The following is a 15,881-nucleotide window of genomic DNA, read 5'->3' on the forward strand; positions in this document are numbered from 1 at the left end:
GATCTCGCGGTCTGTGGGTTCGAGCCCCAGCCCGCGGTCTGTGGGGCTCTGTGCTGACTGCTCAGAGCCTGGAGCCTGTTTCCGATTCTGTGTCTCCCTCTCTCTCTGCCCCTCCCCCGTTCATGCTCTGTCTCTCTCTGTCGCAAAAATAAATAAACGTTAAAAAAAAAAATTCAAAAATCAAAGGCTTAAGGAGCAAGCCAATCCATTAGCCTTTCGGTGAGCTGCACACTGTAAGGGAGTTTCCTTCAGCCTAGCATGGTACACACTGAATTTTCAAAGCCGTGGCCTCAGAAAAGATCGGGGCTTTTTTTTGTTTTTTGGTTTTTTTTTTTTTTTTTTTTTTTTTTGGAGGTTTGCTTTTAATCAAGGAAGAGCATAACCCCGTTTCTAAGGTAACAGGAAAAAAAAAAAAACCAAAAAACTTGTGTCAAAATAGTCACTGTGTGGCCCTGGTGTTAAAGCTTTCACTCCTGTTTTGTTGGACCTCCTGGTACTTCATACGTGTTTCTCCTGTGCCGTTTTGTATCTGGTTACATTTGCGCATCCCGGACATTCTCAAATCTTGAATTTGCTGGAATGTCATCTCGGCCCCATCCCTGCTTCCCCTGCAGACAGCGTCTGGGTGCTGATTCCTGCTCCCCCAGCGCTGGCCTCTTACTGACTTACACTCTCTGTCCTGCCTTTTCTCAGCCTGAGTCACCGGAAGAACAGTGTGGGCAACAGTCTGTCCATTTCACAATCGGGCCCCCAGAGACCAGCCTTGAAACCCCTCCTCTAGCAGCCGTCCCTCCTGTTCCCAAACCGAGAACACTTCAGCCCAGGAAGGGGACTGACAGGAAGGCAAGCGGGGGGAAGCCGGTGCCCAACGACGCCCCTCCTGCGGCCGGAGCCACCCCGCCACCCCCTCTGGAGGTGCTGCCCCCCGCGCCGCAGGCGCCCCCGAGGAGGAAGAAGTCTGCCCCCGCAGCCTTCCACCTGCAGGTGCTGCAGAACAACAGCCAGCTTCTCCAGAGCCTCACCCGTAGCAGCAGTGACTGTCCCCCCGCGCCCCGGCCTGACCAGGGCGTGCTCTTTCCACAACTGGCTCATCCTGGCCCCTTGTCTGCTGCTGGTGCCCAAGCGGATGGTACCAAGGAGACACAGCCAGAGGCGGCCTCCCTTCTTGGTGATTACCAGGATCCTTTCTGGAACCTTCTCCACGACACTCACCTGTTGAAGAATGCCTGGCTTTCCAAGAACTCTGACCCACTGGACCCCGGGACTGGGAGCCTCGGAAGAGCACACACAGCCTCGCTGCAAATCAGCGCCTCAGCGGCCGACACCCTGCCACCGGAGCGCGGGCCGAACGACTTGGGTCACTGGATGACAATCAGTGACAAGGACAAGAGGACCGTGCTGCAGGTGTTTGACCCGCTGGCAGAAACATGAGCAGGAGGCATGGACCACAGCTCTTTCCGAGAACGTGTGCCTTCTTCCCTCTGGCGTCTCTTTCCAGGGCACAGCCCCACACCTTGGCCTCACCCTCCCGGGTCAAAAGAGACCTCTATTTAAAGGCACACTGAAAACACAGTTGTCCTTCTGTCACTCTTGTGTCTCTTATTCAATAAGATAATTATTCAGCCACCAAGATACGTTTTATTCCAGACGTGTGCATTTTAGTTTCCTAGAATCTGGTTAGATTCAGCGTGTAGACTTGAGGAAAGAGAATCTAGCTGATAACGTCCAAGAGTCTCTCTCTCTCTCATTGGATTTTAAATGGTTTTTCAATTTATGTGTGTATGTGGGTTTTTTAAATTTTTGTTTGTATCTTACAGATATTGGGAATAACTTTACGGTGAACCACCTGAAGGTTGATCCATAAAACTAAAAGGTGTCTGGGACCATTAAGAGCTATATACCTGGCCTGCTGATACGAGGTTACAAAAAATAGTAATAGTAATGGAAGCCCCCAATAGATCAACCAAATGAGTATACATTCCTGTGAGCCCTTGTGTTTACTTATATACGTGTAAACTGACCCTGATCACGTGAGAAATGGTGTCCCACACGGTTTTGGGTCTGAAGTATATCCCGTTTGCTGAACCTGAGCTGAAGCCGGCTGCAGACTCCTTCCCGCATCATGTCTTGGATAGTGCCTGCCCCATAAAGCGCTACAGTCTTGAGCCCACGTGTACGAAACTGGTTTTTATACACTGACTCTTCCCTGTGAGAGAAAACCTCGCGGCCTCTTTCTCCTCTTACATTCCATACCAAGTAAAAGCACACACCGTGAAAACCCATACCGGCACATGACATTGGTCCTCATTGTTGTATTATGAAGAATATTTATTTTAGCCTGTGCCTCCCTATATAAGAAACCCCAGGGCAGCATTTTTGGGTTTGCTTATCTATCTGTTTATTAGGCTTATTGTTTTTGTCTATACATTTTTCTATACATTTGCAACACCACTTGTTGCCCTAGTCCATCATTTAGAAAGGTATCACCTAAATATTAGTTTACATTTTAATTTTTTTTTTTCAACGTTTATTTATTTTTGGGACAGAGAGAGACAGAGCATGAACGGGGGAGGGGCAGAGAGAGAGGGAGACACAGAATCGGAAACAGGCTCCAGGCTCTGAGCCATCAGCCCAGAGCCCGACGCGGGGCTCGAACTCACGGAGCGCGAGATCGTGACCTGGCTGAAGTCGGACGCTTAACCGACTGCGCCACCCAGGCGCCCCTTAGTTTACATTTTAAGAATAAGGTTATAAGGTGTAGAATCCGTTTGGAGAGGATACCGTATTTTCGGTAACAAGAAATTCACTGGTGAAATGTTACTGTGCCACATACCATCTTTAGGAGTTTTTAAGGCCCTAGAGTCCTACGGCAGTGTTTCTGTGTTATCCCTAACGTGACCGGAGAATTCCTGCACTAAATGCTAATGGTTAGGATGGTGATAATCATCCTGTCTGGGGGGTAACCACTCTGTTTTGACCTCTAGGGTTTCAGAATGATTTCTCATTGCCACTCTCGGGATACCCTGCAGGTTATTTAAATTTGGCGCTCAAAACAAAAAGAAAACCACCACATTCATCACATTTCATCTGAAAACCGATTAGAGAAAAAGGCATTAGTGACCCACAGAGATAAACTGAGAGTATATGTGATTGACCAGTGGTAAAAGATGATGTTTCTGGCCTTAGCTGACGAGGACGTTTTCTGTAGTAAGTACTTCATATCCCGTTACGTCTCGTAAACACAAGTAAACAACATCATTCTTGAAGAGTTAGGGGGAGAAGGAACACAAGATCGGTAAGCATCCCGGAGAAGTGAAGTGATTTGCCGGGATCCACTTTGCTACTGAGGGTACGATTGGGAACGGAATCAAAGATTTCTTAATTCAAATGTTCTTTCCTCTGTCACCTCTTTTTCCCATCAAAAAGGAGGTGAATTTGAAAGCAGCTGTGTGTATCACAGCAGTGACTTGCAGTGATGGAAATAGGCCTAATTTTAAGGTTTCTTCTTCTAGATGCAAGTAGCCATAAGTGGGACACAGAACAGAATTTTAATTAAGAAAGGTGCTCATCACACAGGTGGCTCATAAGACTCTGACATTAAGTATTAACACAGAATTATGTTGACCTCAGGAGGCAGGTCACAAGAAAAATTATCAGTAATTTAACATAAAGAATTGAACAAACATGTGATAAGAGGTGTTCAAATTTGGTGAACAACGTAGACTGAATTTTGAGGTGATCGTATAGGTAAGGTTCACACACCAATGTTCTCTTTAAAAAAAAGGACAATTGGAATTGCCTTATTTATTTTTTAAATCAGTGCTTTGATAGTTTGTAGGTTCCCTAGGTTCACAGCAGAGTTGGTTGAATAATCTGGACAGTGAGCAGCTGCCATCCTGGGGATTTCATCCTGTGGGTTTTTTATTTTTGGTCTTTCTCTGCTCCCATACAGGCCGTGCAGTTTCTTTCATTACTACTCTGTAAGACGGTCCAGTTCACTGCAGAGGATTTGAAGCACAGAACTTTATAATTCAATATTGTCTCTGTGACCCCAACATTATATTCCCTTTTCCAATGTAATTTTCTCCAACATCTTGCCTAATTTTAAAGTTTGTTTCAGTAAATGACTGAAATTAGGACATCTGCCCAAGCAATTCCTGTAAAAGTTTAAAGTTGTTGAAATTCAAGATACAATAAAATTTTCCTGATACGTAGAAGTACAAAGTAATGCATTAAAACATTCACTTTGTAATGAAGCAATTTTCTCAGAAAGCTGCAAAAATTATTTATTGGGTGACTAGTGATTAATAAAAACCCTGTAATGTTTATTTGAAGTGATAATTTGTACTGCAATTGTAAAAATGCCTATTAAATATTTTGTTTTGTTTTTTTAATTTGGCTTGTTTCTTTGCAGGTGTGGAGAGAACTATGGGATATTTTCTTTGGCTAGCCTTCTATTCTGGATGAAATGTGATTACTGGTTATTCTTCTGAGTTTGGGTCTTGGTGCCTTTTTCAACCATCACATTACGTTGAAAAAACCTCAAATTCATAATATGGTTAAGAATTTATGACTTGAGGGGCGCCTGGGTGGCGCAGTCGGTTAAGCGTCCGACTTCAGCCAGGTCACGATCTCGCGGTCCGGGAGTTCGAGCCCCGCGTCAGGCTCTGGGCTGATGGCTCAGAGCCTGGAGCCTGTTTCCGATTCTGTGTCTCCCTCTCTCTCTGCTCCTCCCCCGTTCATGCTCTTTCTCTCTCTGTCCCAAAAATAAATAAACGTTGAAAAAAAAATTTTTTTAAAAAAGAATTTATGACTTGAATGTTGCCAGCAGGGACCACTGCAATAATATATGTAATAACCTCATGCTACATTATCTATAAGACTTGAGAGATACAAGAATTCTCTTCCTATAGGATTTCATAACAGCTTCCAAAACCTTAGACTGCTAGGTTGATGTGAGTACCTTATTGTGTGGAAGCAGGAAAAAGGGAGCAAACTATGTTCTGTCCAGGTTTGTTCTTAGCTAATTACCACACTAAATATAAATGTCTTCAGATGATTGTCGTGAACAAAAAAATACTGACCATCTCAAAATAGTAAAGTTGGCTAGTCTCTCCTGACCAGTAAGTACGATATTGAATTCACTTAATCTGAACGCACAGCTCTGTGACTTGGATGGGCAGGAAGGAAACAGCTGGTTACAATGCCTGCCTTTTCCAAGGTGGTGGAAGAAAGATTTGAAACTCACTGTCATATAGGGCAAACTGTTTATGCCTGTATAGTAACCTCTATCTCAGTGAGGTAGGAGAGTACAAATGATAGAAATAATTAATTGTGAACAGAGGTCAAGGAATATTTGAGAGGAGAGGATTAGGAATTTGACAAATAGCAAAGTGGGTCTATGTACATGGAAAAGATGTTAGCTGATGGGAAAGCATTTCAGTGGACCGTAAATGACTGTTTAGGATATTATTCTGTGTATAACAGAAGTAGTGGGCAGCAGAACTACCTACATAAATCTGTGTGTTAGAGTGTTAGGATTGCAGGCTTTGTCTAGGCTAATAGCAAGTCTTCAAAGCATCTTGGAATATAGTTTATAAATGGAGTGAGGTAGAGGGCCAACATCACCTTGCTGAGAGATAGTTATACTACATATACCATTTATTAAGTAACCATTCCCCTGATTTCCTTTAATTAGGTTTCTCAAGGTTATTCAATTTTATTGACATTTTCAAATAACATTGGGACTTATACAGCCTATTTCATTTTTTTCTGTTGGTTTTTTTAAACACTTTTCATTAACTTCAACTTATCTTTAATTTGCCTCTTTAATTTTGTGTTTTCCTTTTTTTTCCTTTTCTTAATTTCTTAATTAAAAGCACTAGATTTCATTATCTTTAGTCTTTCTCACTTAATAGTAAAGACATTTAAACTCCTGTATTTTCCTGATTATAGCTTTAACTGCACCCTATGCATTTTGGCATGAAATTGATGTTTGCCTTTTCATTACTTTCTAGTTTAATTTGCTTTTATTTACTCTTTCATCCAAGGGAGACTACTTTTCCAGTAGTTAAGGGTTTGTTTGGCATTTAAAAATTGTTTACTCCAAATTTTTTGGATTGTGACCTGAGAATATGCCCTACCTAGATAAACATCTACTTTTTAAAATTTATTAAGGTTTGCTCTATGGTCAAGTGCAATGTTAGTTTTTGAAGTGTGTTCATCAAGGTAGAATAAAAAATTTTTTAGTAGTAGGATACAAAATGTGTGTGTGTGTGTGTGTGTGTATTGACCGCATCATTCTTGTTAAACTCTCATGAAATTCTAACAATTTACTGTATTTTAGTATACCTAACACACCACCCATATACCATACTATACCATACCATTATAAGATATACCATATATATACTATTATTCTTAAGGTGCTATGGGCTGAATGTGTCCCCCCAAAATTCATATGTTGAAATAAATCTTAACCCCCAAAGATGATGGAATTAGGAGGTGGGATCTTTGGGAGGTGCTTAGGTCATGAGGGTGGAAACTTCACAAATGAGATTAGAGTTTGTTTTTTTAAGTTTATTTTGTAAGAGAAAGAATGAGCAGGAAAGGGGCAGAGAGAGAATTCTATATCCTGACGTGGGGCTCGATCTCAGGAACTGTGAGATTATGACCTGAGCAGAAATCAAGAGTCAGACGCTTAACTGACTGAGCCACCCAGGCTCCCTGGGATTAGAGTTCTTATAAAAGAGACCTCACTGAGACTTCTCACCTTCTCCACATGTGAGGACACAGCAAGAAGTGCCAGCTGTGAGCTGGAAAAGGTGTTTTACCAGAACATGCCCATGTTGGTGCCATGATCGTGGACATCCAGCTTCCAGAACTGTGAGAATAGATGTTTGTTGTTGATAAGCCACCCAGCCTCTGGTGTTTTGCTATAGCAACCCGAACAGAGAAGAGGCTTCCGACTTAATTACAACTGTTCATCTATTGTGAGATGCAGCCCAATTACAGATGTTAAAATAATTTTTAATGTGTCATAAAATTGATAAAATATGGTCTCTGTAGTTCTTTTGGATTTTCTATGTAGACAAGCTTATCACCTGCAAACACATTTTGTTTCTTGCTTTCCCATCCCTGTACCTTTTTATGCCTTTTTCTTGCCTAGAGCTGGCTAGAACATTTAGCACAATGTTACATAAAATTGTTGATAACAGACATTCTCCTCAAAAGGAAAGTGTTAATATTTTTGCTATTAAGTATGATGTCTCTTGCTTTTTGTTCTTTAGACACCCTTTTTATTAGGTTAAGGAAATTCTCTTCATGGATTGCTAAATGTATCTTTTTCATGAATAGTTGAATTTTATCAGACTTTTTTTTTGCATGTATTGAGGATTAATTTTTCCCCTTTTTGTTGGTTAATACGGTGAATTACTCTGATCAATTTTCACTGCTAAACAAGTTTACATTCTTGATATAAATCCAACTTGGACAGATTATATTATCTTTTAAACTATTACTAGATTTAGGTTGTCAGTATTTTTAAGACTTTTACAAGTATGTTCATAATTGAGATTCCCTCTTTTGTACTGTCCTTGGTATCAACGTTTCACTAACCTCGCAAGTTGGGGGGTCTGCTCTTTTCTATTAACTGGAAGAATTCGATATTGGAATTATTTTCTCCTTAGATTTTTGGTAGAGTTCACCAGTAAAGTCAACCAAGTCTGTAGTTTCTTTGGGAGAAGATTTTTTTAAGTCACTGATTCTGTTTCTGTAATACTCATAGGACTACTAGTCTCTACTTCACGAGCAAGTTCTCTACATCATGGACCAGTTGGGTAAGCTGTATTTTTCTAGGAATTTTTCATTTCATCTAAAATTTAATATTACTGACCTAAAAGTATTTATAATATCTTCTTTTAATGTTTACATTATAGTGATAACTCCTTTTGATTCCTAATACTGATAAATTGTGCCTTTTTCTCTTAAGTGGGCTCACTAGAGGTTTGTCAATTTTATTAGCCTTTTCAAAGAATCAACTTCTAGTTTTGTTGAGACTCTGTTTTATGTTTGTTTTCTACTTAACTAATTTGTGTTATTTTTAAATTCTTTATTTTATTTTATTTTATTTTATTTTATTTTATTTTATTTTGCTGTTCATTTTTCTAATTTCTTGAGACCAGTGCTTAGCCCATTCAACCATTTGGTCAAATTTGAAAAGAATGTATATTCTCCATCCCTTAGGTACAGTACTCTAAATATTTCAGTGGGTCAAGTCTGGAAAGCATGTAGTTCTAATCTTATATTCTCCCCCTCTTTTTTTTGGCCTGCTTGTTCTATCACTTCCAAGAACCATCTAATAAAATCTCCCCCGGTGTTTATTTCTTCCTTTGGTTTTCTCCATTTTGCATTATATAATTTTAGACCATATATTCACATTTATATATACAATTAAAATTTACTATTTTCCTAGTGAATTTATCTCTTTTCATTATGAAATGACCCTCTTTTTCTCTAATAATTCTTGCCCTACAGTGTGTTTTATCTGATATAGCTACACCATCTTGCTTTTGGCATTTACATGACCTGTCTTTTTCCATCTTTTAAAATTCAGACCTCTCTGTGCCCTCAGGCTTCAGATGGGTCTATTATAAATGGCATATAATTGAATGTGATTTTCTTATCTAGCCTGATATATTTATCTTTTAACTGGGATATTTAGTCCATTTACATTCAATGTAATAATTGCTATATTTGGGGTTAAATTTTACCAGGTTGTCTATACTTTCTCTATGTACTACCTGTTCTTTGTTTCTTTTCCCCTCCTTTAATGCCTTCTTTTGGATTTTTATCATTCCTCTTTTTCTCTTAATTTATAAGTCATTGTACCATTTTTGTTGGTTACATTTTTATTGGTTATCTTAGAAATTACAACATATGCCATTAAATTCTCCAAGTTTAAATGTTAACTTTTAGTCTACCTTCCTCTTGAATTGGACAGTGACCTTGGAACACTATAACCCCATATATGCCATCCCAAATATAGTTGCTGTATATATATTTTTAAATAGTACATATTTTAATACCCACTCATGTCATTGTTCTTGTTTTGTACAATCCATTTTTATTTAGTTTATCCAGATAGTTGCCTCTTATTTCACACTACATTTTTTCTTAAATCTCAGCACCCCTGGCTAGATCATTTATTTACCTTCTATCTGAAGTGCATCTTTTCACATTTCCATTACTGAAAGTCTATTGGTGGTACACTGTTTTAATTTATATAAAATTATCTATCTCATCTTAATATTTTTAATGTCTTATTTTTACTGAAAGTATAAATCTAGAGTTTTCCTTCAGCATACTGGAGATCCCATTGCAATGTCTTCTGGCTTCCATCGACTGGTGACTTCTCAACAGCAGCATTCTTAAGTGTTGTTCCTTTAAACTTTTTTGCTCTTGTCTTGGCTTTTCTGCAGTTTCACTATGTTGTGTATAAATGTGGCTTTATTTTTATTTGCTCTCCTTTGGATGTGTTGAACTACTTTGGCCTGTGGTTTGGTGTCAGTTCTGGAAACTTTTCAACTATTACCTCTTCAAATACTACTTCTGGGACATTCTTTTTCTCCTTTCTTTCTGATACCCTAATGAAATATATAATGGAATTTGTTATCTTTTTACTTGCTTATATCCTTAGTCTCTCTTCTGTATTTTCCATCTTTTTGTCTCTGCTGAACTCTGAATAATTTTTCTGACCTCTCTTCCAGTTCACTAATTTTCTTTTTTTTTTTTTAACATTTTTATTTATTTTTGAGACAGAGACAGAGCATGAACGGGGGAGGGGCAGAGAGAGAGGGAGACACAGAATCGGAAGCAGGCTCCAGGCTCTGAGCCATCAGCCCAGAGCCCGACGCGGGGCTCGAACTCACGGACCGCGAGATCGTGACCTGAGCTGAAGTCACACGCTTAACTGACTGAGCCACCCAGGCACCCCTCACTAATTTTCTTTAGTTGTATCTAATATAATTTCAGCCTTCTTTTCTAGAAGCTATTTTTGGTACTTTGTAAAATCTAAGTAACTAGTTTCCTTTTTTTTTTAATTAAGTTTATTTTGAGAGAGAGAGTGTGTGTGCAAGTAGGGAAGGGGCACAGAGAGAGGGAAAGAGAGAATCCCAAGCAGGGATGGATGTCACAAACCATGAAATCATGACCTGAGCTGAAATCAAGAGCTGGATGCTTAACTGACTGAGCCATTCAGGCACCCCTTGTTTCCTGTTTCTAGAGAAATTTCAACCTTGTATGCTTGAAAAAATAATAATAAGCATAGGTGTTTTTATCATCTATATCTGATAGTTCTCAGAACTTTTTGAGGAGAGGGATTTTGCTATTTGTTCCCATTTGTGTTATCTCCTTGTATGCCAGTTATCTTTGTTTATTGATTATGCCATTTGGAAAAGTATTTGTGGGAATAATTTAAGGGCTGGTATGAATGTATCTTCCTCCTTTCTCAGATGTCTGGGGACACTACCAGTATGGGATCTTCTGATTCAAATTATAGTTTGCGATTCCCTGGACCACTCAAGAGTCACGAACACAGGATGTTTACTTCCAGGTCATCCTTATTTTATATCTATAGCCCTTTGCAGTCCCAGCTTAATGAATGTGTGGAGTTATCAGATCCCTTGGCCAACCCTGTCCTTTGACTTCTGTCCCCTTCACCGTGGAAATTCGCCAAAAATCACAGCTCAATCTCTGTTGTTTCTTTTGGCTCTGCAAATGACCTCAAAGTGGGGCCTTGCACAAAGATGCCCAGCTAAGGAGGGTAAGTGGGATCAGAAATATAACCCCTGTTCTATGTCACAAGCCATGTGCTGGAGGAAGAAGGACCTTTTAAAACTTATCCCAGGGGACATTTTTTGTAAATACCTGAGCAGAGGGGCTACTGGACATGTCAGTGGCATCCTTGCCTCAAGCAAAAGTAGTTTCGACTGCTGTTTTCCTCTCCAGTTTCTTGCCTTATCCTCTATTTTGTCAATAGTTTTTGTGTTAGCACTTTGATCAGTTGAAAAACATTTCAACCAGATTTATTGGTTGTCCTCACTGGGACTTAGTTCCAAATTATCTAGCCTGCTATTACTGAAAGCAGAAGTTTATAGTTAATTTTTAAGATTCCTTTTCCACTGGTATTTCAACTTATCTTTGTTCTTCTAAGATATATTCTAGCTTATGTATGTTGCAATAACTTGACTAATCACAGTGGCTATGATTTGAATTTTTGACTTCTACAGAGCCTCCTTTTTAGAATAAAATGTGTATCAAATTAACAACTCATAAAAACTTATTCTAGAAAAATATGAAAAGCTAAAAATTCACCCCAAATTGACCAAGAAATAATTATTAACGTTATTATCCTAGAAAATTATCTGTTTGTAAGATACAGTAACATAATAAACTCAGTTCACCAGAAGTGAACCTAAGAGGATCAAACTACAAGAACTGATTAACAATAGTCTCTGAGTTCCTTAGGCTTCAGCACATTGTTCCGTTGCTTTTGTAGCCATTTCAAGGGCAATTTAGCAGAGTACACAATTCTTGCTTTCCAAAGTTACTGTTTTCTAACACAAGTTTTTTGCTTATTTTTAGGACTTTTGTTTGCATCCTAAAATGCAGTATTTTGGGGATGCCTGGGTGGCTCAGTTGGTTAAGCATCCAACAGCTCAGGTCATGATCTCATGATTCGTGAGTTCGAGCCCTGTGTTGGGCTCTGTGCTGACAGCTCAGAGCCTGGAGCCTGCTTCGGATTCTGTGTCTCCCTCTCTCTCTGCCCCTCTCCCACTCATGCTCTGTCGCCCTCTCTCTCTCTGTCTCAAAAATAAACATTAAAAAATTTTTTTAATAAATAAAGTGCTGTATTTTCATCCTTTGTTTCTCTGTAAGCCTGGATTTAGTCAATAAGCAAGTTTGTCAGAAGAGGCACATGGGTCCCTATTGCCTTGAGTTTATGTTGGCAATGTAAGTCTTTTGCCTTTATAACTGAACAACTTATAATCTATTACCTTCTAATTATTTTATCTTCTTTCTGTGTCTACTGTGGTTCTGCATCCATGAAGCCATCACTGTGTTAAGAGGATTTTCATCCTTGTCTGTATTTTTTTTACATGGTCTCTATTTTATTCTATAATTGTGCTGATTTGGTTTTCATTTTGTCCCTCTCTCTCTGCCTTTTTCCCTATATGTCACTTTTTGCTGTTATTCAGGGACTATGTTTCCTTTTAGAACTGAACCTTCAGACATCTATATATACTTGAGTGGTTTTTGTTTGTTTTTTGCTTTATTGTTTGTGTCATGTAATTTCTTTTCATCTTGCTTGTGCGTAATAAACTTCATCTAGATCCATGTGACCTAAATGGAGGATGAACTGTCCTGATAACTCTCCCTCCTTATCTGAGGCTCCTTTTTGGCCATCTATGTTTGACATTACCACTCATTCTCTCTTCCTTTATCTGAAGGTAGGAAAGGGCAAAAGTTGCCCCTCCAGCATAGCTGCGGTGAGTCCTATGCTGTCTTTGTTAGAAGATATGGCCTTTTGTGCATCTTTTGGAGGTTTGTAACTATGCTAGGGTCTGCTTCACTTAGAATGATAACATCTTATTTCATGAGGGCTTTAGAAAACAAAGCCTTGCTGTTTCAATTTTTGAGTATTTTAACATTTTCAATGAGAGATGAGGTTTCCAACCTCAAGGCTTTTTCCTTAACTTTGCTCAGCACTATGTTTCCCCCTCTTTTTCCACAAAATACAGAACTATCATCAAAATTCTCAAGATTGTTTTGATTAACCTTGCCTAATATTACTTATTTTTCTTAACCACCAGTTTTCAAAGTTTATGGCATGAGCTTTTAGTCCTTTCATTTATCATTTGCTGCTGAATTATTTTTTCCTACTTTTCCTCTTTTTTCCTATTTTTTCTCCTTTTAATTAGGTATTGAGGAGAAAAATTCTAAATTGTAAGATCAGCTTCAAAGTCCTAGACTATTTGCTCTTGTGACTTTGTCAGTTTATAAAATTAATGATGTGAAATGTTTTATGAATATATTGAAACAAACATGCATAGATTTTAAAATCAAAACTGGAGGGGCGCCTGGTGGCTCAGTCAGCTGAGTGTCTGATTCTTGATTTTGGCTCAGGTCATGATCCCAACATTGTGGGATCAAGCCCTACATCGAGCTCTGTACTGAGTGCTGAGCATGGAGCCTGCTTGAGATTCTCTCTCTCCCCTTCTGCCCCTCTCCTTTACTTGCACTCTCGTGCGCTCTCTCTAAAATAAAGATAAAAACTGGGTTTAACTTTCACTCTCAAAGTGTTGACACTTTGTACCAGTTTTACGATTTTTTCCTAGTATGGCTAATAAAGCTATTTTGTATATATAAAACACACCCAAAAGTGATACACCCAAAAGTCTAGTTACCATACATCACCCTACCGTCAACCCCTTTCATCCACCCACCCCTCAACACACCTCTCCTCTGGAGACTGCCAACTATTCCCTGTATCTGAGTTTGTTTTGTTTTAATTTCACGTATGAGTAAAATCAAAAGGTATTTTTCTTCTTCTGACTTATTTCATGTAGTATAATATGCTCTAGGTCCATCTGTGTTGCCAATAAGATTTCGTTCTTTTTATGGCCGAGTAGTATTCCAACATGTGTATGTGTACATCTTTATCTATTCATCTGTCAATGGACATTGGTTGCTTCCCATACATTGGCTATTGTAAGTAATGCTGCAATGAACATGGTGCATATATCTTTTTGAATTAGAGTTGTCTCATTTTTCAGATAAATACGCAGTAGTGGAACAGCTGGATCATATGTTAAAATTAGTATTTTTTAAAAAAGTTTAATGTCTATTTATATTTGAGAAATAGATAAAGTGTGTATGCATGAGCCGGGGAGGGGCAGAGACTGAGAGAATCCGAAGCAGGCTCCAGACTCTGAGCTATCGGCACAGAGACCAGTGTGGGGTTTGAACTCACAAGCCATGAGATCATGACCTGAGCCAAAGTCCAACACTTAACAGAGTGAGCCACCCAGGCACCCCACCTGGATCATATGTTAGTTCAATTCTTAATTTTTTTGAGGAATCTCCATACTGTTTTCCATAGTGGCTGTGCCAATCTACAATCCTACCAATAGTGTACAAGTGTCCCTTTTTCTCCACATTCTCTCCAACACCTGTTATTTCTTTTTAACAATAGCCTTTCTTACAGGTGTGAGGTGATAATCTGTGATTTTGGTTTGCATTTCCCTAATAATTAGCTATATTGAACATTTTTTTCATGTGCCTGTTGCCCATCTGTATGTTCTCTTTGGGAAAATGTCTATTCAGATCCTCTGCCCAGTTTTTAATTGGTTTGTTTTGTTGTCGAGTTGTAGGAGTTCTTTATATATTTTAGATATGAACCTCTATAAGATATATGACCGCAGATATCATCTGCCATTCAGTAGGTTGCCTGTTCATTTTGATGATGATTTCCTTCACTGTGCAGGAGCACTTTAGTTTGATGTGGTCCCATTTGTTTGTTTTTGCTTCTGTTTCCTTTGATTTTGGAGTCTGGCCCACAAAAGCATTCCTAAGACAAATGCCACAGAGCTTACCACCTGTCTTCTAGGAATTCTATGCTTTCAGGTCTTATATCCACATTCTTAATCCATTTTTAGTTAATATTTGTATTATGGTCTAAGATAGGAGTCTAGTTTCATTCTTTTGCATGTTGCTGACCAGTTTTCCAAAACTCATCTAGTGAAGAGACTATCCTTTCTCCATTGTATGTTCTTGGCTCCTTTGTCATAAATTAACTGTCCATGTATGTGTGGGTTTATTTCCGGGCTTTCAATTCTGTTCCATTGATCTGTTTGTGTGTTTTTGTGCCAGTATCATACTGTTTTGAGTACTGTGGATTTGTAATACAGTTTGAAAATAGGGAGTGTCGTACATCCAGCTTTGTTCTTTCTCAAGATTGCTCTGGCTTTTGTGTTCCTGCAAATTTTAGAATTTTTCTTCTAGTTCTGTGAAATATGCCGTTGGAATTTTGACAGGGATTGGACTGAATCTACTTCATATTCTTACATAAAGCAACACTTGGTACATAGGTACTCAGTAAGTGTTCACTGAATTACACTTCTCCTTTATTATAATAATGAGAAGCCAACTAAGAGGTTATTATAGTTCAGGCCCAATGTGAAACCTGAACTGGAGACTGGCAGTAGAAATGGAAAAGGATTCTGGTACATTTTAAGCAAATAAGACAGCATTTGGTAATTAATCATATATGGGAAAAAGAAGTCAAACAATTGAAGAGTTCTGCTTGAAGGAATATAATGAACTATCTGAAATAGAAACAGAAGAAGTGGACTTGGTTGAAGATAAACAGGATATGCAATTCTTAAGGCTTTTGATATTTTAAAATTCTTTTAATGAAAAAATTAATTTCACCTTTATTGAGGTATAATTGACATATAAAATTAAGATATTTAAACTATACTTGTGGTGATTTGATACAAATACATATTGTGAAAGGATTTCCCCTGTCTAGTTAACACATCAACACATTTAGTTAACACAAGTTAACACATCCATCACCTCACATGTCGTGTGTGTGTGTGTGTGTGTTTGTGTAAGAACACTGAAGTTTTACTCTTAGCAAATTTGAATAGTACCTATGTTTTACATTAGATCTTCAGACCTTATTCATCTTATATCTGGAAGTTTGTACCCTTTTACCAATCTCTCCCTATTTCTTCCAACCTCTAGCCCCTGGCAAACCATTTTTCTACTGTTTATATGGGTTTGACCCCCCCCCCGCCTTTTTTTTTTTAAGATTC

General features: G+C 38.6%; 1 protein-coding gene across 5 annotated transcripts in view; it reads left to right on the forward strand.

The window, feature by feature from the left end:
- Positions 1-1,770, forward strand: part of SYNJ2 (synaptojanin 2) — a 103,187-nt gene extending 101,417 nt beyond the window's left edge. For 3 of the 5 annotated variants that reach the window (XM_030316684.1, XM_030316685.1, XM_030316688.1), the window contains one exon: positions 694-1,770. In XM_030316684.1, the coding sequence (XP_030172544.1) occupies positions 694-1,431 (738 nt within the window). In that variant the 3' untranslated portion in view covers positions 1,432-1,770. The remainder of the gene's footprint in view (positions 1-693) is intronic. The other 2 variants (XM_030316689.1, XM_030316690.1) reach the window with 1 other exon arrangement.
- Positions 1,771-15,881: the final 14,111 nt, after the last annotated feature.

This window comes from Lynx canadensis, chromosome B2, assembly GCF_007474595.2.
Source record: "Lynx canadensis isolate LIC74 chromosome B2, mLynCan4.pri.v2, whole genome shotgun sequence".
In the NCBI taxonomy this organism is placed as follows: Eukaryota; Metazoa; Chordata; class Mammalia; order Carnivora; family Felidae; genus Lynx; species Lynx canadensis.